The sequence below is a fragment of the Chrysochloris asiatica genome, unplaced genomic scaffold, assembly GCF_000296735.1.
Source record: "Chrysochloris asiatica unplaced genomic scaffold, ChrAsi1.0 scaffold00161, whole genome shotgun sequence".
Classification (NCBI taxonomy): domain Eukaryota; kingdom Metazoa; phylum Chordata; class Mammalia; order Afrosoricida; family Chrysochloridae; genus Chrysochloris; species Chrysochloris asiatica.
In genome coordinates, this window is record NW_006408679.1 from 3946062 (window position 1) to 3971650 (window position 25589).

Sequence of the window (25589 nt, forward strand, 5' to 3'; positions counted from 1 at the left end):
TGCCATTCAAATTAACCTTACGGTCCAGCACATTATCCTGCAGTGCCATACCAGGACTCCATATATATTCCACTCTGCCTTACATAACCATTCAGCATGTGTCTCTCTCCATATATCTACTTGTAGAACATTGTTGTTCCAAGATTATATATGTATCTATCACTGTCTACCTCTATTCTCTTCAGCCTTTGTATAACTCCTTGTGTCTTCACCCGTCTTCATTGTTCTTCTGCCAACTTTTCCCTTCTTATTTCCCTTCTCCTTGTATATTGCCCTCCTTGTCTCCTAAGGAGCTCTGGTAGAATAGTGGTTACAAGTCGGGCTGCTAACCTTAAGGTCAGCGGTGCCATGGGATAAAGATGAGGCTTTCTGCTCCCATAAAGATTTAAAGCCTTGGAGACCCCTATATAGGGTCGCTATGAATCGGAACTGACTCCATGGCACACCACCACCATCACCCTCTAGCCAGTGAAATATTCTTCCCTTCCCTGGCTATCATCATAAAATGTTTCTAAACACTTATATATTTGTGAATTATATAAATATATATATATACCACTCATCTTCCTTTACCCATTCAGCCTATTTCTCAATTCATGTAATTGGAACACTATAGTTCCAAGGGTGTGTATATATCACTATTTACATCTATTGCCTTTAGCCCATGCATACTTCCCTAGGCCTTCACCTATCTTCATCATTCTGCCACCCTCCCTCTTCTTCTATATTGCCTCTCCTTTCTTGTATATTGCCCTCCCCATTACCCAAGCTAATATGTGTCTACCCTCTTGCCAGTGAATTACTCTCCTCTGCCTCCCACCCTTAGTAACCATCAAAGAATGTTTCTTTAGTGTGGAAACCTTAAGCTTTTACAATAATGGTCTCATACAATAATTGCCCTTTTGTCACTCCAAGTTATAAAGTGTTTCACAGGTTCATTGTTATTCTTCAGCATTGCATAGTATTGCAGTGTATATACCAAAGTTTTTTTTATATCCATTCTTCCGTCGTTGAGTAATTAGGCTGTCTCCTATCTTTCTGCTGTTGTGAATCAGTGGCAGTTTTAAATAGCTGGTATGGCTTGTGTTTGACTGCTAATCTAAAAGTTGGTGTTTGAACATAGTGGTTACGTGTTGGGCTGCTAACTACACGGTCAGTAGTTGTAATCTACCAGCCACTCTCTGGGAGAAAGATGAAGTTTTGTATTCCCATAAAGATTTACTGTGTCAGACCCCATACAGGGTTGCTATAAGTCAGACCTGACTCGACAGCACACTCCCACCACCGGTATCATGATGGAATGCAGTGTCTCTGTAGGATAAGCACTGAACTGTGAACAAGACGTTGATTTGAATCTATCAGCTGCTCAGTAGGAGAAAGGCTCATCTTTCTGCTCCCGCAAAGATTTACAGCTTTGGAAACACTATATGGGGCTACTATGAGTCCGAACCAATTTGATGGCACTTAAAAAAAACAATGGTAACCATATGGCACTGTAGGATAAGCATGGGACTGCTAACCATAAGGTCGGCAGTTCAAACTCACCAGCTGCTGTGTAGGAGAAAGATAAGGCTTTCTGTGCTCATGAAGATTTCGAATCATTGAAACCCTGCATAGAGCTCTGTGAGTTATAACTGGCTTGATGGTACACATTAACAAGTGGTACCGTGGAAGAAAAGGCCTGTTGATCTGATTTCATAAAGATTACAGCCCAGAAAGTTCTACGGAACGGTTGTACTCTGTAATGCTTTAGTCAGAATTGACTTGATGGCAACTGACAGCAACATTAAAACCTTATGCAATACTTGTTAAAATTTTGTTCACTTTTAGTGTCACAAAAGAAAAAAAAAAAACACCTTTTTTTAAAAATCTGGTCCAGGATTTAATTCAGATGACAAGATGGGTTTCATTGTCAGTTGTCTTTTTGTTGTTGATAAGTACTGTCGAGTTAGTTTTGATTCATAGTGACTGTGTATAGGTTTCTAAGGAGCAGCTGGTGGGTTTGAACCACCAGACTTGTGGTTAGCAGTCCATTGCTTATCCTACTGTGCCTCACCAAGACTCCCAAAGTCTTTAGTCTCTTGTGTGTGGCACTGTGGGTTAATGTGTCAGACTGCAAAGTCGTTTGAATTAAAAGGTCGGTGGTTCAAGTTTACCAGTTGCTCCTTGGAAACCCTGTACAGGGTCTCTGTGGGTCAGAATTGACTCTACGGCACTTAATAACAACAACAATAAAGAACAATTCCTCCTTTTTTGCCTTTCATAACCTTGACATTTTTGATGAGTAAAGATCATTTCTTTTTTATAATGTCTGCTAGTTTGGCTTATATTTTGTTTCATTATTAACCTTGTTCCAAGATGACATATTACAAGACATGGAGTTTCTGTGGATAATGATTTAACATGAGTTTAATGTTTAAGTTGTACTTCATCACTGATAGAATGTTTTTATTTTATTTTTTGCAAAAACGGAAAGAAAAATAACTGTTTAGTTGGAATATATGTCTTATATGTGATATTTTCAGTTATGGAAGGAAGTTTGAATGAAATAAAAATTTTTTGAGGTAATATGAATTTTAAGGAGCCTCTGCTAGCACAGTGGATTGATTACAAGTTGGACTACTAACCACAAGATTGGCGGTTTGAAGCTACCAGATGATCAGCAGGAAAAAGTTGAGGCCTGGGAAACTCTACACAGGGTCTCTCTGAGTCAGAACAGACTCCATGACAGATAACCACCACAACCAGTATGGATTTTCTTCAAATTGGTAGTGGTGGTTGTGTGCTGTCAAGTCTGTTCAGACCAATATCAACCCTGTACAGGATTTCTGAGGGTGTAAATATTTATGGGAGCAGAAAACCTCATCTTTCTCATGTGGAGCACCTGCTGGATTTGAGCTGCTGACTTTGTGGTTAGTTCCCTCCTCCCTCCAACTTGTAACCACTATGCTACCAGGGTTCTTTTATTTTCATTTTTATTTTTTATTCATGATCATGGGCTTTATTAAGAAAGTGAACATGTGAACAGTGTATATATAATTCAAGATCAGAAACAACTCAGGATACAACAGTTCATTGGCCAGGTAATGCCTCTTGTCAGCTATACCCCAGGCATGCCTCTCTGGTCCTTGGCCTCTGTCCTGCTCAGACTAGTGCTACAAAGCTCCTTTCCTGCTGCAGACAAAGGCCCAAAGGGTCTGTTCTGTAAGCCAGCCTCCTGCCCCCTGGCACTCAGCTTTACTTCATCTGAGGACTGCTCTCTGTCTGTACCACGGCCACTTTTCCACATGGGGGATTTCATACTCCACTTGGAGCACTTCTTTATTGTCTTGATGGTTTTGGGATTATACATTCCTCTTTCTGGGGTGGTTGTTAAATACTGTCAAGTCAATCCCAACTCATAGTGACCTCATATAGGGTTTCCAAGGAGCAGCTAGTGAGTTTGAACCATCGACTAGACCTTGAGTTCCAGTGCTTTATCTCACATTAAAGGATTAGGTGGGCAATATATTTGCATGGTCCCAGCCAATCATTTGGTGGGAGTTACTATGGTGTTGTTGATATTAGGTGCTGTCAAGCTGGTTTTGATTCAAAGTGACCTTGCATAGAGTTTCTGCGGCTACAAATCTCCACAGGAGCAAACAGAAAGCTTCATCTTTCTACTGAGGAGCAGCAGGTGGGTTTGAACTGTCAAGCTTGTGGCTAGCAGTCCAGTGCTTACCCTACAGCACCACCAGCACTTCCCAGGGTTCTTTTTGATACAATTGTTGTTAAGTGCCATTGAGTTTCTGAGGAGCAGGTGGTAGATTTGAACCGCTGACCTTGTGGTTTGCAGTCCAGTGCTTATCCTACAGTGTCACACAAGGAGTCCTTGATACTATTAGTGGGGCACATATGTTCCAAGGGTTTTCTGGTACTAGGGTTGGTGGGATGAGGCCTATTTCTTCAAATGCTCACAGTTATAAGGCCTACCCCAGCAAATGGGACCTAAATAAACATTCAAAGCTTTTATTATCTATTTGGAGATTGTGGAAGAGAGGAGAGGAAAAAGATGTGAAAGGAACTGGATCCTGATGTGGCACTGTAGAATATAGACAAGCTCGGTGGTTCAATTCTACCAACTGTTCCTCAGAAATCCTATATTGGGCGGTTTTGAGTTGGAACTGACGATAAGGACTTTAGCAACAATGCAATGTAAGTGATTGTTGTTGCAGGAGCCCTGGTAACACAGTGGGGTAAGTGTTTTGCTGCTAATTGCTAGCTCCATGATTCAAACCCACGAGCCATTCGTTTGGAGAAAGATGGGGCTGTAGGGTTGTCTACTCTTATAATGATTTACACTCTTGGAAACTCTCTTCTGTCCTATAGGGGCTCTATGAGTCAGAAACCACTAGATGGCAGTGGATTTTTTTTTTTTTTTTAGTTATTCGGTGCCATCATAGCCACCTCATGGGGCAGAGTATAGCTGACTCCATGGGGATTTCTAGGCTACCCACCATCTGCTCCTTGAAAACCCTATAAAGGGTCACTATGAGTCAGAAGTGACTTGATGGCACTTAACAACAACAATCTTAATGTAGGATAAGCACTGGGCCGAAAGGTCCATTTGAATTGCAAAGTCGGCTTCAAACTTCACCGGCCACTCTTTGGAAACCTTATACAGGATTTCTATGAGTCGAAATTGACTTGAGGGCTCTTAACAACAACAACAACAGTAATTTTTATGGGAGGAAATCATCAGGTTTTTCTCTTACAGAGTCACTGGGTGGGTTTGAATCACCATATTTCAGTAGCAGCTGAATGCTTAGCTGTTGTATCTTCTCTTACAGAGTCACTGGGTGGGTTTGAATCACCATATTTCAGTAGCAGCTGAATGTTTAGCTGTTGTATCACCAGGCTTCTATTTAAGTGGTATTTAATATAAATGGCTAATTAAGAGTTTTGAAAAAGGACTTTTGGTAGCCAGTTTTTTCCTTCCTTTCCTCAATTAGAAGATCCATAGCTTCTCTAGGGCTGTATATGGTTGGAGCAATTTTGAAATATGGCTTGGGTGAGTCCTGGTGTGGTACTGTAGGATAAGTATTGGAATGCTAACTGCAAGGTTGGTGGTTCAAACCCACCAGCCACTCTTTGGAAATCCTATACAGGGTTGCTATGAGTCGGATCTGACTCGAAGACACTTAACAACAACAGCAACTTTTATCTTGAGATAAAAAAATCGAAGTCCAGAGAGGACCAAACTCAACTTGAGGCCTCCAGACCCTTTGCTGATCTAACACCAGATCTGACCCATACAGGGATCAGCCAGGTGAGGTTGGTTCCTATTTTGGTTGTGACTAAAAATAGAACTGCCAGAGGTTTCATGGCATGGGAGAAAGATGAGGCGTTCTGCTCCTGTAAGGATTTACAGCCTCGGAAATCCTGTGCAGGGTCACTATGAGTCTGAACCGACTCCATGGTACTTAACAACAGCAACAACAAAAGTAGAAAAGTATCTGAAAAATGACTATTTCAGTAAATAAGGTGGACGTAGCCATCTGTCTATCTCATTAGCAATGGGACTTCATGGTCAAAGATACACCATAGTCATTTGCAGCTAAGTGATTCATAAGGTCACTGAAAGAAACCTAACTAAAATCAGGAAAGTCTTCTCAAAGCTAAAAGTATCGGGAGAACATATTATGTCAGTATACTGTGAAAACTAGTCTGTAATATCTACACTTCTAGCAACGAGGAAGTAATAATGAGACGAATGCTTATCTACAGTTGTCAGAATCACATATCTTGAGGGGAAAAGAGGACATTTCTAAAATTAATGCAGCTCATAAACATTTTTATTTTTTATGAATCAGATTACTCATCATTTTGGATCTTGCCTTCTGTTAGATTACTCCTTTAACATGAGTTGAGTTGACTGTATTTTGTTTAGTAATACTCCTGAATGTTAGATGAAATCATTTGATGTTTTGAACTTTATATTTTTAGATACAATATACTATAAAAATTACACAGCTGTTGCTTAGAGATATGTGTGAATTGCTTTAAGCAATATGATGAGACTTAGCTCGTAAGCCAGCTGATAGTCAGCTGCTACAAAATAAAAAGAAGCTAACACATGAAAATAAAAATTGCTAAAGGGATATGAACATCGCCCCTTAGAATGTTCTGTGTAGTGTCTACATGCCACATTGTAAGTCACCTAGCTGTTTGTCGTGACAAAATACACTTCTTGATTAGGAGACTGACCAAGTTTTCTGTCTGGAAAACTGGGAGTATTTCCTTATTTTGTTAGGAATTATAGTAAGTACAACCAGCTGTCATTCAAGATACAGTTCATCAAATCAACTTTAGTTTTAAATTTTATTTAGCTAAAATTAATTGGTCAGTGCATTTATTTAATTAGAATTTTTATGCCATAGTTAACTTGTTTGCTTTAAGATTATGTTGTTTCCAAACTTCAATTAAATAGATCTTATTCTGTATATATTGAGTTTTCTATATGCCCACTAAGGAGCTCTGGTAGCATAGTGGTTACGAATCGGGCTGCTAATCTCATGTTCAGCAGTTCGAAACTACCAGCTGTTCTGCGGGAGAAAGATGACGCTTTCTGCTCCCGTAAAGATTTACAGCCTCAGAAACCATGTACGGGGTCACTATGAGTCAGAACCGACTCCATGGCATATAACAACAACAACAACATATTCCCATTATTTCCTTAATGGTACTGATTCTGTATGTTGATTTAAAATATATTCATATGTAGTTTCTAACCTTCATTGATTGTTATTTTAGCAGAGATATCTATAAAGCAAATACTTACTAATACATCAAATATGAAACAGTGTATTTCCACAGAAAAGATAAATAATAAATCTTAAAATAATGGCTAACCAGGTTTCAGAAGGAACCAGTTCCTGGAGAAGGATATCATGCTTGATAAAGTGGAGGGTCAGCAAAAAAGAGGAAGACTAGATGGATTGAGAGAAGCAGCACCAATGAGCTCAAATGTAGCAACGATTGTGAGGATGGCACAGGACCGGACAGTGTTTAGTTCTGTTGTGCATAGGGGCCACTATGAATAACTACAACAGTGTTTCATGTTGGGTATTATGGTCCATTTACAGCAAATAGTGCAAATGTGAACATTGTGGATAGGGATGGTACAGTTATGTACACAAAGGTACTGTCTAATAAGCAAATTGGGTTGAGAATCATGCTGTTGTTGTGTACATGGAATTCTATATGTGCATGGACACCTACATGAGGGGTTGTAAGAGGGTAATCTGACAAGCTTACTGTATGTGAATTTGTGAGACAGCACTTGATCAGCAACAATTAACCAAGGAGATATGGGGCAAGGGGAAGGCAGTTCTGGATGTTCAGGACTAGCAAGGTTAAAGGAATGGAGAGACGACTTGCCCCATGGAAACAAAAGGATTTGGTAGATTGTTAATGATGTCATTTCTTTGAAGCATTCCCTAAAACGGAGGCTTTGTGTACCCCTTGAAGAAGAGACACCTAAATCTGAAATAAAAAGTACTGCATACACTTACTTGTTGCTTTTTATAACCATTGAAAAACGTATCACCTTTAAATGTTGACTCTAGCAACATGCTGCTATAGGACCAAATTAATTGGGTCTGAAGATAATAAAGTCATCTGTGAATTTTTAGCCTCACATCAACTTTTATTGTATATATATATACATATATATATATATATATGCAGTGGTGGTGGTGGTTATGTGCCGTGGAGTCAGTTCCATTTCATAGCGACCCTGTACAGGGTTTCTGAGGCTGTAAATCTTTACAGGAGCAGAAAGCCTCATCTTTCTCCCGTGGAACAGCTGGTAGTTTCGAACTGCTACCCTTGTGGTCCGCCACCTGATTCGTAACCACTACGCTCGCTACCAGAGCTCCTTTGCGTGTTATATATATAGATATATAGATAGTGTTTTCTAAAGTTTGATGGAAAGGAGAAATTTTAGAGCTGATATTACGTAGGAATAATAACATGTACTCTCAAGGCACATCAGTTTGACTTACTTCAACTGCAAGTTCAAACAAACAGTTTTCTCTGCAAGTAGCCATTGATTTTATTTAAAAGGTACAACATTAAGACCACCACTGCCTTCTAGTCAAGTAATGTTTTGTTTAAAACAGAATTACTGTTCAACCTTGTTTGAGCATTTAGTAGAAGTCCAGACATTGTTAAGTGCTCTGTCAGTGACACTTAAACAACAAGTATTGTCTTTATTTTTAGGTGCCATTGTCCCTTCCAACTCACAGAAACCCTATGTACAACAGAACAAAAGTCTGCCATCACAATCATTGTCATCTCTGAATCTATTCTTACCATCACTGTGTCAGTCCATCTCATTGAGGGCCTTCCTCTCTTTGGCTGACCCTCTCTGCCTTGTTGATAAGTGCTGTTGAGCCAGTTCCTACTCTTAGTGACCCTGTATAAGGTTTCTGAGGCTGTAAATCTTTTTGGGAGGAGAACGTCTCCAGCTTTACTTTACCAGCCATGGTATTCTTCTCTCAGAAGTGGTCCCTCCTAATAACATGTCCAATGTGCATGAGATAAAGACTCACCATCCACCTTTCTAAAGAGCATTCTGACTCTACTTCCAAGGCAGATTTGTTTGTGCTTTTGACAGTCCATCTATATTTAATATTCTTTGCCAGTACCATAATTTGAAGGCATCAATTCTCCTGTCTTCTTTATTCCTTGACCAGGTTTTTTATACCTTTGAAGTGACTGAAAATACCATGGCTTGGGTCAGGCACACCTTAATCCTCAAAGTGACATCTTTGCTCTTTAACGCTCTACAGAAGTCTTTTGTAGCAAAGTTCCCTGATGCACTTTCATCTGATTTCTTGACTGCTGCTTTCATAGACATTGATTGCAGATCCAACTAAAATGAAATCCTTAACAACTACAATCTTTACTTACTATGATGTTGTTTATTGGTCTAGTCGTGAATATTTTTGCTTTCTTTTTGTTGAAATGTAATCTGTTCTGAAGGTTATAATATTGTTTGATCGTTTATGCATTCTGTAGGGTCACCTTTCTTTACATTGTTGTTGTTGTTAAGTACCATCAAGTCATTTCCAACTTATAGCAACCCTGTATAGGGTTTTCGAGGAGCGGCTGGTGAGCTTGAACCGCCAACCTTGCAGCTCAAACTGACATTGCAGTTCAATGCATTAATCTGCAGCGCCACACCTGGACTCCTTTCTTTGAATAGGGCACAAATAATGAATCTCTTTTAGCTGATTAATGATGTAGTTGTCTTCCAAATTTTTTGGCTTACATAAATGAGCACCTCCAGCATGGCATTTGTTTGAGGAAACATCTCGATTAGTGTCCTGTCAGTTCCTGGAGTCTTGTTTTTCATAAGTGTCCTCAGTGATCGTATTCTCCCTTCTGAAATGGTTGAACGTTGACCAATTCTTTTTGCTACAGTGACTGTGTATTCCTCTCATCATCTTTTGATGATTTCTGTATGGTTCAACATTTTATCCATAGAATCCTTCATTATTACAACTTGAGGCTTGAAAGTTTTTTTCATTTCTTTTAGCTTAAGAAATAACCGAGCATGTTCTTTCCTTTTGGTTTTCTGACTTCAGGTCTTTGTACTTTACTTTGTCTTCTTGAGCTGTCCTTTGAAATCTTCCGTTCAGCTCTTCTGCTTCATCATTTCTTCCATTCACTTTAGCTATTGTTTACTCTACATTCAAGAGCAAGTTTCAGAGTCTCTTCTGACATTAAATTTTGGTATTTTCTCTTTTTCCTGTCTAAAAAGACCTTTTGCTTTCTTCCTATGTGATGTTCTTGATGTTATGCCACAACTCATTGAGTCATTGGTGTTCATTATGTCAAATCTGTTTTCAAAGTAGTCTCCAAATTCTGGTGGAATATACTCAATGTCATACTTTGGCTCTCATGTACTACTTTTAATTTTCTTCAGCTTCAACTTGAACTTGCTTATGAGCAATTAGATGATCTGTAGTTGGCCCTGCCTTTGTTCTCATTGATGGTATTGAACTTCTCCATGTCTTTCCACAGTTGTAGTTGATTTGTGTTCCATGGCAGGGTTCATGTGTGTAGTCACTGGTTATGTTGTTTAGAAAAAGATACTGGTCCTAGAAAATTATGTCATAGGACCTCCAGCACCATTTCTATCACCAGAGTCATATTTCTCAACTACTAATCCTTTTTGTTTCTAGCCTTTTTCATTCCAATCATCACTGCATCTTGATTTATATGCTTGATTATTTCAGACTGTAGAAATTGATAGAATTATTCAGCTTCTTCATCGTTGGCTTTAGTGGTTTGTGGATAAATTTGAATAATGATTGTATTAGTTGTCTTCCTTGTAGGTATATGGATATTATCCTATCATTAACAGTGTTGAACTTCATGATAGATCTTGAGATGTTCTTCTTAACAATGAATGTGATGCCATTCCTCTTCATTTGTTCATTTCTATCATAGTAGACCATATGAATGCCTGACTCAAAATGGCTATGACGAGTCTATTTCAACTCACCTATGCCTGTTGTGTAGTCCTGGTGTGGCACTATAGGTTAATGTGCCAGACTGCAAAGCCATTTGAACTGCAAGGTTGGCGGTTCAAGTTCACCAGCTGCTACTCGGAAACCCTATACAGGGTCGCTATGGGTCGGAACTGACTCGATGGCACTTAACAATAACAAATGCCTGTTGTTAAGTTGTGACTTGTAGCAACCCCTGTATAGAGTTTCCAAGGAGCTGCTCGTGTATTGAAATGCTAGTTTTGTGGTTAGCAGTCCAGTGCTGGATCTACAATGCCACATTTTCAATAGCTTCAAAATTTTTCCAGGAAAAGTCAAAGAGCTGAACAGAAATTTTCAAAGAGCAGCTCAGGAAGACAGATTCAACTATTATAATGAAATATACAAAGACCTGGAGTTAGAAAACCAAAAGGGAAGGAAACAACATGCTCAGCATTTCTCAAGCTGAAAGAGCTGGTGAAAAAAACTTTAAACTTTGACTTTTGCAATATTAAAGGATTCCTTGGGCAAAATATTGAATGATGCAGAAAGCATCAAAAGAAGGTGGAAGTCACTTTCTCCCCCAAAAATGGTCACTGTACAACCATTCAAGAGGTAACATATGATCAAGAACCAATGGTACTGAAGGAAGGACATCCAAGCTGCACTGAAGATATTGGCAAAGAATGAAGGTATTGGCAGAGAACAAAGCTCTGAGAATTGGTGGACTACAGATTGAAATCCTTCAACAAACTGGTACAGCACTGGAGCTACTCACTCATCTATGCCAAGAAATATGGAAGACCTGGCCAACTGATTGGAAGAGATCCTATTTGTACCCATTCCAAAAAGAGATGACTCAGTGGAATGCGGAAATCATCAATCAGTATCATTAAAATCACTTGTTAGTAAAATTTTGCTGAAGATAATTAAAAAATGGTTTCAATAGTACAAGGACAGGAAACTAAACAAAAACTCAAGCTAGAAGAGGATGTGAAACTAGGGATATCATTGCTGATATCAGATGGCTGAAAGCAGAGAATACCACAAAGATGTTTACTTGCAAAGGCTTTTGACCATGTGGATCATGACAAAATATGAATAACATTGCTAAGAATGGATATTCCAATACAAGCTCATGAGGAGCTTGTATTGTATATAGACCAATAGACAATTGTCGAATAGAACAAGAGAATATTGACTGATTTAAAATCAGGAAAGGTGTGTGCCAGGGTTGTACTCTTGCTGTACTTATTCAGTCTGTATGCTGAGGAAATAATCCCGAAAGCGGGATTATTTGAAAAAGAATGTGGTATCAGAATTGGCAGAAGACTAATTGACAACCTGGGATATGCAGATGATACAACCTTGTTAGCTGAAAGGAAAGAGAACTTAAAGTACTTATTGGTGAAGATGAAAGACCACAGCCTTCGGTATGGTTTACACTTCAATGTAAAGAATACAAAAATCCTCACAACTGGACTAGCAAATAACATGATAAACAGAGAAAAGATTGAAGTTATCAAAGACTTCATTTTGCTTGGATTCACAATTAGCACTCATGGAAGCAATAGTCAAGAAATCAAATGAAGTACTGCAATAAGCATATCTGCTGCACAAGACCTCTTTAAAAGTGCTTAAGAACAGCAGCTGGGGACTTTAGACCCAGAGAGAGAGGGGGGCTCTGTGCTGAAGACCGGGGGCAGGCTTGTAGGGTATACCCTTTGGTTGGTTGATGATGCATGGAGGGGATTGTAACCATGGCAATGAAAAGATATATGAAGGGTGAATGTAAAACTAATGTTCTCCCATGTAAACTATCACATAATTCACAATAAAACATTAAAAAAAAAGTGCTCAAGATCAAAGATACCAGTTTGAGGACTAAGGTGTGCCTGACTCAAGCTATAGTATTTTAAGTAGCCGCATATGCACATGAAAGACCAACAATGAATAAGGAAGACCATAGAAGAATTGATACATTTGAGTTACGGTGTTGGAGAAGAATATAGAGAGTACTGTGAACTGCCAGAAGAACAAATAAATCTATGTTGGATGAAGTACAGCCATAATGCTCCTTAGAAGCCGGGATGACCAGACTTCATCTCTCATACTTTGGATGTAGTCCCTGGAGAAGGACATCATACTTGGTAAAGTGGAGGGTCAACAAAAAAGAGAAAAGACCCCCAATGAGATGGATTGGCATAGTGGTAGCAGCAGTAGCCTCAAGTATAGCAACAATTATTAAAATGACACAGTACTGGGCAGCGTTTTGATCTGTTGTGCACAGGGTTGCTGTAAGTTGGAACCAACTGGATGGCACCTAATAACAACAACATTCTGCTGGTATGGCACTGTAGGATAATCACTAGACTGCTAACCACAAGATTGGTGGTTCAAACCCACCAGCCACTCATTGGAATCCCTATACAGGGTTGCTGTTAGTCAAAACAGAATCAATGGCAATTAATAACAACAATGATAACATTCTGCTTCCTAATGAGTGTTTGCAGCTGTTTCTTATTTTAAGTAGTGCCGTATTAGTAAATTATGTTTCTGAAAGGTTTATTCCAGCTCTTTGTTGGTAGTATATTTAGTGCCTCCCAATTTGAGGGTATATCTTTTGGCATAATCTGACGGTGTTCAGTTGCTGTTAATAAAGTATACACTGGTCAATTTATTTAGAAGTAGATCATCAGGATCTGTCTTATTCTGGAAGTTCTGCTGAAACCTATTCACCTGCTGATATTTGAAATACTGATATCCTAGCTTCCAGTATCACAGCAACATGTAAAACAGATTGTGGTGGACCACGGTTATAATTATTAGGATTTACAACACATATTTTTAGGAAACAAAATGCAATCCATAACATCTCACCCTCTAGCTTCCCCCCACCCCCCACCCCACTTCATCCCACCGAATTCATGTCCTTCCCACATACAAAACAAAACACAGTTATCCTATCAGGTAATTCAAAAAGGCTTATTAAATCAACTCTTAGGTCTAAAATCTCATCTTCTGAATAATCTACATCATGTCTGTGTGAGACAAAATTCCTTCTCATGTGTGAACATGGTAAAATCTATAAGGATGAAACAGGTCACAAAGTAGATGTTTCTATTACAAATGGGAGAAACTGGAGGAGAAGAAGGGACAAGGGGCACCAAGCAAGCAAAACCCAGTGGAACAAACTATATTAGCTCTCAAGGTTTGAAAATAAGCCTCTGTTCTCGGAAGCATGGATAAATGCCATTACCAGTTGTATTTGGCTGAAGATGAATGATAAAAAGTGGGCCTCTATTTTTCACTTTATGACTAGTTGTTGTTAAGTGTCTTTGAGTCAGTTAAGGTTTCTGAGGAGTGGCTGACAGGCTTGAACTGCTGACCTTGGAGTTAGCAGTCTTCTGCTTATACTACTGCACATAATAACAATTATCCTGTGTTGTATTTACTTTCTGAATCTACTGCCGATGTGTGCAAATAAAGCATCATAGGCAAATGATTACTAAATCACTCTTAGCTTTCATTATGTTGATTCTCTTGTCAGTGACAATGGAATGACTACTGGTTTTCTAGCGTATATTTTTTTGTTCAGTCAGAGTTAGTATGTTATTAGTTGTACTAAGGTGCATCAGTAAATTTGTGGGGAAATTATATTATCTTTAAATTCCATTTTTTTCCACTAAATTTTTGAAGCCCTCTTGTGTGAGACTCATGGAAGCATGCTAAGGCAGAAAGAGCATGACTAACCAATCATTAATCCACTGTATTGTCAAGCCTGGCAAAGACTTCTAATTATTTCCCTATGATGCACACATAATAAGCAACAGCTTTAAAATTACCACTGATTTTTTTGAAGTTTTGTTAAATGTTGTCCAGTGGGTGCCAACTCATAGTGACCCTCTGTAGGGTTTTGTAAAGGCTTTACAACAATACTTTTTTTCGTTTAGGCATTTTCTAAATAGTCTTATTGTTGTTGAGTGCTGTCCAGATGGTTCTGACTCCTAGTGATTCTGTATAGAGTTTCCAAGGAGTGATTGGTGAGCTTGAACTGCCGACCTTGTGGTTCAAACTGATTTTACAGTCCAGTATATTAACCTGCAGCTCCGCATCAGGATTCCAAACAGTCCTATAAAGTCTTCTTAATAAGAACAAAGTATATTTTTGGTGCTTCAGTTTTCTATAGCATATTGTGTTCATAATCTTCATATTGCTCATTATGAATAGATCTAGCTGTTGTTGTTTGTTGTTTTTTTTAAGTACATACCAAAGTTGACGTTTTGCTTTTTAATTCATCTTCAGTTCTCAAATAGGAATTTTGCTTGAAATACTCTTGACCTTTTAAATTCTTAAAAGCTTTACCATTTAATGTTGTGATTATGAATGAACAGTTTTCAAAATGTTGTAATTATGATATGTATTCATTTTGGTTATTAAAAATGGAATAATATTATTTCAGAGGTCATAAAGGAAAAAACTTCTAAAAGCACTCTTAGTAGTAGATTTAACTGTTAGTTGCTTGCCATATATACAAAATATATCTCCAGTGCTTACTTTTGTTTGAAAATAAACATTCAAATATAAACATGTCTCAGAGATATTGTGGGTCTGGGTTTGTTGTTGTTCAAGTGGCATTTAGTCTGTGTGTATATTTGTCTCTTATGCTGTCTAAAGAAGGTATTTATAATATAAGGGAGGATATATTTAGCTAAAATCTTAAATTATTTTGACTGCTAACATTTTATTTTTCTGTTAATACATAGTTGTTTTTATTATTATTGTGTGAGTCAATTTGGATCCTACTCATAGAGAAGCCTGTATAGAGTTTCTGAGAGAGGCTGGTGGGTTTGGATTGCCTACCTTGTAGTTAACAGTCCAGTGCTTATACTAAATTACTATTTTCTAAGGGAAAAAAAAAGGATAAGTATTGGTAATTACAATATTTGTGTGATTTGATAAAATAGGTTTTAACTGTCTTACTTAATAATATCTGTAATACAAGTGTTAAAAATATTATTTATCCATTGTAACTTGATAATTTTAAAAGGAAAATACCACTTCCCAATCCCCAAAATCCAAAGTCAGCATTAAAACTCCTACTGCTCTTGGGGTTCAAAGTTACTGTTCTTTAATGTGCCCCGAATAGAATTGCTTGCAATTAAATACTTGACAAAAGATGATTTTTAGCTTTCAGTATTTCTTTTTAAGTGTTCTCTTGGGAGCCTCTCAAGAATGGTGACATTTTTGGACATAGATTAGGAAAAGAGAGAAGTGAAGATGACTCAACAGAATTCAAAATTCTGAACATTCATAAACTTTAAAATATTACAGTTCTAGCAGTAGTTTCATCTGAAATAGAAATATGCACATGTCAGGGAAAGGCCCATATTTGTGACTTTATGGCATCCTTCTTAATTAAAAGGTTTCTTCATTTTGACATGCACATTCCATCATGGTTAAACGCTTAGAGTGGTAAAGGTATACCTTTCTTTAGTAATGTGGAAGAAGTTTATTACTAATTTAAAGGTCTTGGGCAAATCTTTACAAAAAAGACTACATACAGAAGATCTGGAAATCTATCTCCAAGCTTTACATGCTCTTGTGCCTCCCATGGAAATCTTTATCTTATAGGAACATACAGTTGCAGATGTGAGACATATTACGTAAACATGCAGTCATTGATTATGCACTGGTGTTGGGAAAAAAATGTTAAAGTAGGCTTTTGCCCATTAACTTCCTAAAGACTGAGATTGCACCTAATGATGGACTGGCAAGTTGTGGCAGACTTGGCTGCTTCTCCAGTTGTTTGTTTATGTATATTGAATATGGTCCTGTGTAAAGAAGTTATTTACCTTTTCTTAGCAAAAAATGATTTCTTTATTAGATAATTTCCTTCTCATTGCTGGTGTTATTTACATTGTACTTTATAAAATGATTGGGATAGCTTTATATATATATATATATATATATAAAATCTGTATGCCCTTGCTTAGAAGAGTAAAGTTGCCAAATTGTTTTCAAACAGTTTGAAGAGTAAAGTTTTCAAATAGATTTTGAACCACAGGTTTAAGCAATTCTTAGAAGAAATTCATCTGAGAAGGGTAGAACACATGGTATTTTTAGTGGGCTAGGAAAAGGGGTTGAAGAGAAAAGGTGTTTGTTTTGTTTTGTTTTTAAATTCTAAGGGTTTCGAAGTTATCTCCCATGAACTAAAATTTGGACAAAGACCAAATTATTTGAGTAAAGTAATTTTTTATCTTCCACATGGTATATATTTTTCTCTTCATTTACTTTGTTGTTGTTTAAAGTTTTTATTGTGAATTGAGTAAAAGATTACAGGGGATTTATCATCAGTTTAACATTCAACAAATCATACACCCTGTTTCATTATGATTATAATCCTCTCCATGTGTCATCACTTAAAAGAGTATTTCTCTCTATTCATTTTTGCTTTTTTTTTTAAACACTCAGGCATATATAATAATTTACACCACCAAAGGGCACATTCTACAAGCCTGCCTCCTGGCTGCCAGCTCTCAGTCCCTCTCTTCCGTGAGTCTAGAGTCCTCAGCTGCTCTCTCTCTCCATGTCCCCATCTCTGCCTCCATCTCTGGTGTTGCTGCTTCTCTGGACAAAGTCCCGCGTTCTGCTTGTGCTCTCCTCCCTTGATGGTCCTAGGGTCCTCTGATTTTGGACTGTAAGATTAACTACTCCCCTGTTTTTGTTACAAAACTTCTACCTTTACAATTGGGACAGTCGCAGTTAGTCACGATAACAATTACTATTGAATCATAAGAATCTTATCCCCATCTCTTTTTACCAGACTCATCTAGACAAGAAGAAAACACTTCACTGGGGACTCTATCTTCCCTCACATACTTCTTATTAAACTAAACTCTCTCTTGAAATCTTTTAAGCCAGTCACTTTGTGCCTTTATCACCCCCTCCAGAGAAATCTCTTTAGTATCATAGCAATACGTAAGCTTCCACTGACAGACGGTTGGACAAGAGTTGCATTGACTGGGAATTGAATCCATATCATCTCCATCATGGAAGGCGAGAATTTCCTCTGAAACATCACTGTGCTGTAGGCACTTTTCTTACTCATGTTTTCTCTTGAAAAGCACTGACTAATAATGTATGGTATCTTTGAAAGGAAGTTGCTATTTGTCAAAGACTTGATTTTATTTCAGCCTCAAAACATAGCATATAAAAATACAGGAATAGCAAAGCAGTCTTTTAAATACCAGGAAGCATTTCATTCGTTGGTACTTACAAGAATAGAATCTGGCAAGCATTGCTCGACTATTCTCATTCTATAACACCACATATACCTGTTAAGGAAATTTGATTATATTCAGAAATATAACAAAGCCACAAAATTTTAATGCAGCATTAATGAATGATTTTTAGACTTCTAACACCAAGTTTCTTTTTGTTGTTAAGTGCCCCAATTCATAACAACCCTGTATAGGGTTTTTGAGGAGTAGCTGGTGGGTTTGAAATGCTGACCTTGCGGTTCGAACAGACCTTGCCATCAAGTTCTTATCCTATATTGCCACACCTGGAGTCCACATTTCATCTTAAGGGACCAAAATTCACATCTAGAAGATGATGTATAATCAACTATACATACCAATTGTATTTGGTCATAAAATGAAGGTTTTGTTTACAATTAATATACAACCAGATCTTCACAAAAATATATCATAGTAATTTGCTAGTTTAATCATTTGCATAGTTTCTTTAGTGACTCAGAATCTTGAAGGCTTTGACTAAGTGTTCACTTTCAGATTTGTCATGATGCTGTTAGAATGGTACTATAAAGATTATAAGAATTTTTGTCTTTTTTGTTGTGCTTGTTTAGGTCTTAATTTTCTTAAAAGGAAGCCTTTATTTTCTCCTTTTGGTTCTTCAGTAACTGTGATTCTTAACTCCTGCCTCGCGTCCTTGTCATGAGTTATATTTTCTTGAAAAGCTGCATATATCCAAAGTTTACTAGTTGACATTCTTGGCTAGAAGCCCTTCTCAAAAAAGCTGGACATTCTTAATCAGAAGAACTTCTATTTTTTTCCCTAGCCTTACTCTCTTGTTTGTGTATTCACTGATATACAGGAAGAAACCGTTTGTTTATTTATTTTTTAGGTTAGGCACTATAGGATAAGCACTGGACTGCTAACCACAAGGTTTGCTGATTCAAACCCACCAGTCACTCTTTGGAAACCCTGTATAGGGTTGCTATGATTCAAAATTTACTCAGTGGCACTTAACAAGTCCACTTACATGTTAAAGCAGGCTCTTGATTTAAGTTTTTTACTGTAGGAGAGAGAGAGGAAAAAAACATGAATAATGGGAATTGTCCAAGAAGCTTAAGTTATTACTTTAATATTTTTGTCCTTTGAGATTTTTATTCCTATTTTTAGGTACCAAAAATATCCTTTATTTCCTTTGACTACCACCACCATCCCGTCCAAACCTTGTACAGGGTTGCTCTGAGTCGGAAACGACTCAACAACACTTAACAACAACAAGGTGAAATATTCCCTCCCAATTCAGTACTCATTCATCTAATCTGTTTTTGACATTTCTAGTTCTAAGGAACCCCAAACTGGGTACTGTTGGCTTGTTTTGTGCATCACACAAAAGATTGAAGTTGGTATTTTTGTACTAGTGAGGAAATGGAGTCTTAGTGTTGTGTTGTAGGATAAGCACTGGGCCTCAAGGCCAGTTTGAACTGCAAAGTTAGCAGTTCAAACCCACTAGCTGCTCCTTGGAAACCCTGTACAGGGTTGCTATGAGTTGAAACCAACTTGATGGCACTAATGAAGTGAGAAAATGTCTTCAGATGCTGTAGAAAGGAACAGAAAGATTTCAGTTTTATTCTTGACTTTTCCTGGTGCTTGGCTGTGGAATTGGAATTGTAACCTTAGTGTCACATTTTGAAGGTTCCTTTCAATCTTCAATTGAAAAATAACAAATTAATTTTTGTATCATTGCCCTTTCTTGACTGCATTGACATGTTCATTTGGACATGACCATGATTCTTTGGTTAGAGCTTTCCCAAGAAAGGCTGACCAGGCATTTGATTGCTGACTGACAAGGTTGTTTGTATATAGCATGGTTAATTAAGCACTAATCATAGCTACTCAGTTAAGCAGGTGAGTCAATATTTGTGATGTCGCCAGTAGCCCACCATACAGCAATGGGGAAGAAAAAGTTTAAAGAAAATGTTGGGGTGTCATAGATAAGCCCCTTGGATTTAATTTCCCCATACTTTATTTATGTTTTATAAAATGTTGATGTTTTTAAAACATTTTTTGTTTTTTTTCTGGGGCATGCAGAGTCCCAAATTATATTTAACTATTGCCCAACGGCGGGGTGGTAAAGGATGAGCACAGGACTGCTAACTACAAGGACAGTGGTTCAAACCCACCAGCTATTCCTCAGAAAACCCTATCCAGGATTGCTGTGAATAGGATCAGACTCGAATGCTCCTGACAACAACATTGCCTTAGTTTATAGTATCCCACTGGGATTTCTTGAAGAGATAATATTTCTTGAACCTTGGGGGAAAATATATATAAATCCAAATATTTTAAGCTTTGAAAACTCAAGAAGTAGTTTTGTATTAATTACAGATTTGTTTATTGAATTGTTACTTGCAGGTAGCTTGTTTTCTTGAATTGTGAGCTGAAAGAGGCACTTTACTGATGTTTGTCTCTTTTTCTTGGCATTTGTTGTTAGTACCATTGAGTTGGTTCCAACTCATGGCAACCCTATATAGGGTTTTTGAGGAGCTTATAGATTTGAGTTGCCAGCCTTTCAGTTAGTAGTCCAACATAGGGTTCTGCAAATGTGATTTCACAGGTATTTCTCTCTTAGGGATGAAGAGATTTCAGCTGCCTTGCTGACTAATCAATCTTTTAAAAATTATCAAGCTTTTAGTGATTGGTTTGTTGTTATTCCCAGAAATATTTTACCAAAATATTTCAGTGTAGCGTAAAAAATACAGATGCCGTCACTGGGCTTATTTCAAAAATAAGTTACACAAATATCATTTCTAAAGGTTCTATAATGCAAAATTGCAACGCTGCTGCTGTTAGTTCTAATACAGAAGTTTTTTTGTTTAATGTTATGACTTCTTTAGACCTTGAATAGTCTTTTACCTTAAGTCAAACTCCAAGAAGAAAACATTAAAAATAAAACATATATTACCCCAAAGCTGCTTTATCTGTCCTCAGTGGGCTGAAAGAAAGGCTGAGGCATGAATAAAAGAAGAGGAGAGTATGAAAGTCTTTTTTGCTTATTGGGGATATGGGGCAAGAACCTTTACTTACTAATTAAAATCTGAAGATAAAATTATTGAGTAACAATGCTTTGTTTGGGCTAGTTAGAAGCAACTCCATTAACTACTGCTTAAGCATCAGACAACCTTTTATGTTTAGATTGAGTTCTTCTAATTGAGTTTAATAACATAGGTAATGTACCAGCTTTCTTCTGTTGCTCACTTACTTGAATTTTTTTTTTTTTTTTTAATAAAACATCGTATGAAATATTCACTCTTTTTCTCTGGTATGGTTATGGAATATAGAAATTGAGGTCATGTCACCATTTTATTGTATAACTCAATGTCAGTAACAAATAAGGTGAAAGGTAGAAGTTTTGTAACAAAGACCGGGAAGTGGTTAATCTTAAAAGTCCAGAAACAGAGGACCCTAGGACCATCAAGGGAGAAGAGCACAAGTGGAATGAGAGACCTTATCTAGAGAAGCAGCAACGCCAGAGATGGATGGAGGCAGAGATGGGGACATGGAGAGAGGGACCAGTCCGCTGAGGACTCTAGATTCATAGAAAGAGAGGGACTAAGAGATGGCAGCCAGGAGACAGACTTGCAGAATGTGCCCTTTGGTGGTTTAAATTATTTTATATGTATATATGTATATATCCTTGAGTGTTAAAAACAAAAAACAAAAAGTGAATAGAGAAGCACTTAGGTAACTGATGGTACATGGAGGGGATTATAATAAAAACCTTAAAAAAAAAAAAGGTACAAAGAATAGAACATTTAAAAAAAAAAAAAAAATGACTGCACACCTGTACCTCACTAGATGGCATACACAGGAATCAAAATAGACTACATTGGAAAGAGATGGTGGAGAAGTTCAGGATCATCAGCCCAAACAAAGGCCTTCTGTGCAAGCTCAAACAGAAGCGAAGAAAACTAAACAACTTCAGTAGAGCCAAAATATGACCTTCAATAAATCCCACCTGAATGTAGAAACCAACACAAGAACAGTTGATGCATGAGACATTAATGACTGAAGAGTAGAAGAGTTGTGGGACGACATCAAGAACACCATACAGAAAGAAAACAAAAGGTCATTAAGAAGACTAAAAAGAAGGAAAAGACCAAAGTGAATGTCCAAGAGACTCTGATACTTGTTTTCCAGCATAGAAATGCTAAAGCAACTAGAAGAAAGGAGGAGACAAAGAAAAGCTGAACCACCCCCCCTCCCAAAAAAAAAAGCTGAACAAGAAACTTCAGAAAAGCTTGAGAAGACAAAGACAAAGTCAGATATAATGAAATGTGTGAAGACCTGGAGTTAGAAAACCGGAAGGAAAAAAGAAGCTCAGCATTTCTCAAAATGAGGGAAAAAAGACCTCGATTTGCAATATTAAAGGACTCTAGCTCTGGTAGCATAGTGGTTACGAATTGGGCTGCGAGCCGCAAGATCAGCAGTTCGAAACTACCAGTTGTTACACCGGAGAAAGATGAGGCGTTTTGCTCCCGTAAAGATTTACAGCCTCGCGGAAACCCTGTACAGGGTCACTATGAGTCGGAACCGACTCCACAGCACATAACAACAACAACAATAAGCAAAATATTTAATGATGCAGAAAGCATCAAAAGAAGATGGAAAGAATACAGAGTCACTTCACCAAAAATAAATGATCGATATTTAACCTTTTCAAGAGGTAATATATGCTCAAGAACCAATGATACTGAAGGAAGAAGTCAAAGATTAACTGAAGACACTGGCAAAGAATAAGGGTCTGGGAATTGATGGAATACAAATTGAAATCTTTCAACGAACTGATGCAACACTGGAGGCACTCACTTTTCTATGCCAAGAAATTTGGAAGACAGCTACCTGCCCAACTGACTGAAAGAGATCCATATTTGTGCCCATTGCAAAGAGAGAGAACCCAACAGAATGTGAAAATCATTGGACAATACCATTAATATCACATGCAAGTACAATTTTCCTAAAGATAATTCAAAACAGCTGTAGCAGTACATTGTCAGAAAACTGCTCAAGGTTCAAGCTGGATTCAGACAAAGACTTGGAATGGGAGTTATTATTGCTGGATCTTGACAGAAAGCAAAGAATACCAGAAAGATATTTAGCTGTGCTTACACAAAGGCTTTCAGATTGGTGGCTCAGGACAAGCTATGGATGATGTTGCAGAGAATAAGTGTTCAGGAACACTTCATTGTGCTCATGGGGAACCTGTACATAGACAAAGAGGCAGTTGTTTGAACATAAAAAGGGAACAGTGAATGGCTTAAAATAAGGAAGGGTGTGTGCCAGGGTTGTATTCTTTTCCATACTTATTCAAACTGTATGCTGAGCAAGTAATTTGAGAACTGAATTATGTGAAGAAGACCTTGGCAACAGGGTTGGAGGAAGACTCATTAACAACGTGAGATATGCAGATGATACAGCCTTGCTTGCTGAAAGTGAAGACTTAAAATACTTATTGATGAAGATCAAAGACCTCAGCCTTCAGTATGGGTTTCACTTTAATAAAAAATCACCACTGGGCCAGTAAATATCTGATGACTGGAGAAAAGATAGAAGTTGTCGAAGACTTCGTTTTGCTTCGTTCAACCATTAATCATCATGGAATCAGCAGTCAAGAAATCAGGCAAGATACTGCATAGGCTAATTTTCTGCACAAGACCTCTTTTAAAGTGTTCAAGAGCAAAAATATCAGTTTGAGGAACAGGGTGTGTGTGACCCAAGCCATGGTATTTTCAGTAGTCTCATACGCATATGAAAGTTAGACAATGAATAAGGAAGACCATAGGAGAATTGATACGTTTTGAGTAGTTAATGGTATTGTTGTTGTTGTTAAGTGCCTTCAAGTCGGTTCCGACCCATAGCGACCCTGAACAGGGTTTCCGAGGCTGTACATCTTTGTGGGAGCAGAAAGTCTCTTCTTTCTTCCACGGAGCAGCTGGTAGTTTCGAACTGCTGACCTTGAGGTTCGCAGCCCGATTTCATAACCACTACGCTACCAGAGCTCCTTAGTTATGGTGTTAGATGAGAATATTAAAATTTCCATGGACTGTCAAATGAAATAACAAATCTTTGTAGGAAGAAGTACAGCCATGATGCTCATAGTATAGTCATTTTTTAAGTTGTTGAAAAAAAAGTATTTGCAATAAATAAGTCTTTAGACTTGCATTACTCTATTAAAAAAAAAAGAAAAACACACACAAATAACTAAGATGAAGCTTAGATTTAAAGTTTTTCTCCTAGAGTCGTTCTTTTCTTCTTTAATTTTTTATCTCTATAGGTTCTAGATGGTTCCTTAGAAACCATCTCATTTTACACATTGAGTCAGGAAATTTGAGTGGTATCTTGTTTAAAATTTGTCATATAGACCTTGATTATCAAAGTAATTTTGCCAGTGAAGAAGACAGACTACCAATGTAATAAGCATATATGTACCTGAAAATGTGGTATGATGGATTTGAATTTGTAGTTTTGTTCAGTTTAGTAAATAGAGTAGATATTCAACTTTAGAAAAAAATTTCCGTGTGCTTTTTTGTGACTATCCATCTCTTCTGTCCCTCATTATACTTCATTTTTTGTCTGTTTTTCTCAATAGACTCCACCTATAAGGGCAGGAAGCTTCTGTCTTGCTCACTGTTGTCTCCAGTACCTCGTAGCAGCAGTAATTATTGATTGACTGCCAGGTTGGCTTATCCTGCTCTACATGGCTATTTGGGGTACTCAGCTTGTTTTACAAATCTCAAACTTGAAATATATGCTTCTTATTTTCACAGTGAACAGAGTATCTGTCAGGCAAGAGCTGCTGTGATGGTTTATGATGATGCCAATAAGAAGTGGGTGCCAGCTGGTGGCTCAACTGGGTTCAGCAGAGTTCATATATATCACCATACAGGCAACAACACTTTCCGAGTGGTGGGCAGGAAGATTCAGGACCATCAGGTAAGTAAGGGTCTATGAAAATTCTTATGGAAAGATTACTATTAAAAGAGGACTTGGATGTTCAGTCAAATAAAGTAGAGCTTTGGTGGTGGTGGTGGAGGTTGAATCAGTTCTAACTCATAGTGGCTCTGTGTAGAGTTTCCGAGACCGTGAATCTTTACAGTAGCAGAAAATTTCATCTTTCTCCCTCGGAGCAGCTGGTCCGATTCAAACAGCTGACCTTGTAGTTAGCAGTCTAACACATAACCAGGATTCCTTATAAATCTATAAAATGCTATAAAACTCATCAGAATAATTTCTTTGGGAAAGGCTAAATATAGGTTTTGCCTTTTCCATTTTACTTCTTTCCGTCTTTAATAAAGCATGGATTTAGATGAAGATTTGAAACAATTATACAAAAACATACCTACTCCTTTTTCTATTATGACTCTTCTGAGATCATAATGTGACCTCCCAGCTATGTACTTTTGGAATCTAAAGTAATTTACATAATAAACATAAAATACTACTTGTCTTGGTTATTTAGTGCTGTTATAACAGAAATACCCCAAGTGAACGGCTTTAGCAAATTTATTTTCTTAGTTTAGGAAGCTGGACCTCTGAATTCGTGATGCCAATTCAAGGCAAAGGCTTGCTCTTTTTCTTTGTTTTGGTGGAAGATCCTAGTCTCTGTTGAACTTTGATTCCTGGGCAGTCTTCATGTGCTTGGTGTCTTGATTCCTCTGCTTTTCTAATCTGCTCTTTGTGTTTTGTTTTGTTTTTTAATTTAAGGTTTTTATTGTGGATTGAGTGAAAGTTTACAGGG

At 37.6% G+C, this 25589-nt stretch overlaps 1 protein-coding gene across 1 annotated transcript in view; it reads left to right on the plus strand.

The window, feature by feature from the left end:
* The window catches only part of LOC102825417 (protein enabled homolog), a 198639-nt gene that overhangs the window by 57360 nt on the left and 115690 nt on the right, over positions 1-25589 (plus strand). The window contains exon 3 of the mRNA XM_006871160.1: positions 24619-24784. Within this exon, the coding sequence (XP_006871222.1) occupies positions 24619-24784 (166 nt within the window). The remainder of the gene's footprint in view (positions 1-24618; positions 24785-25589) is intronic.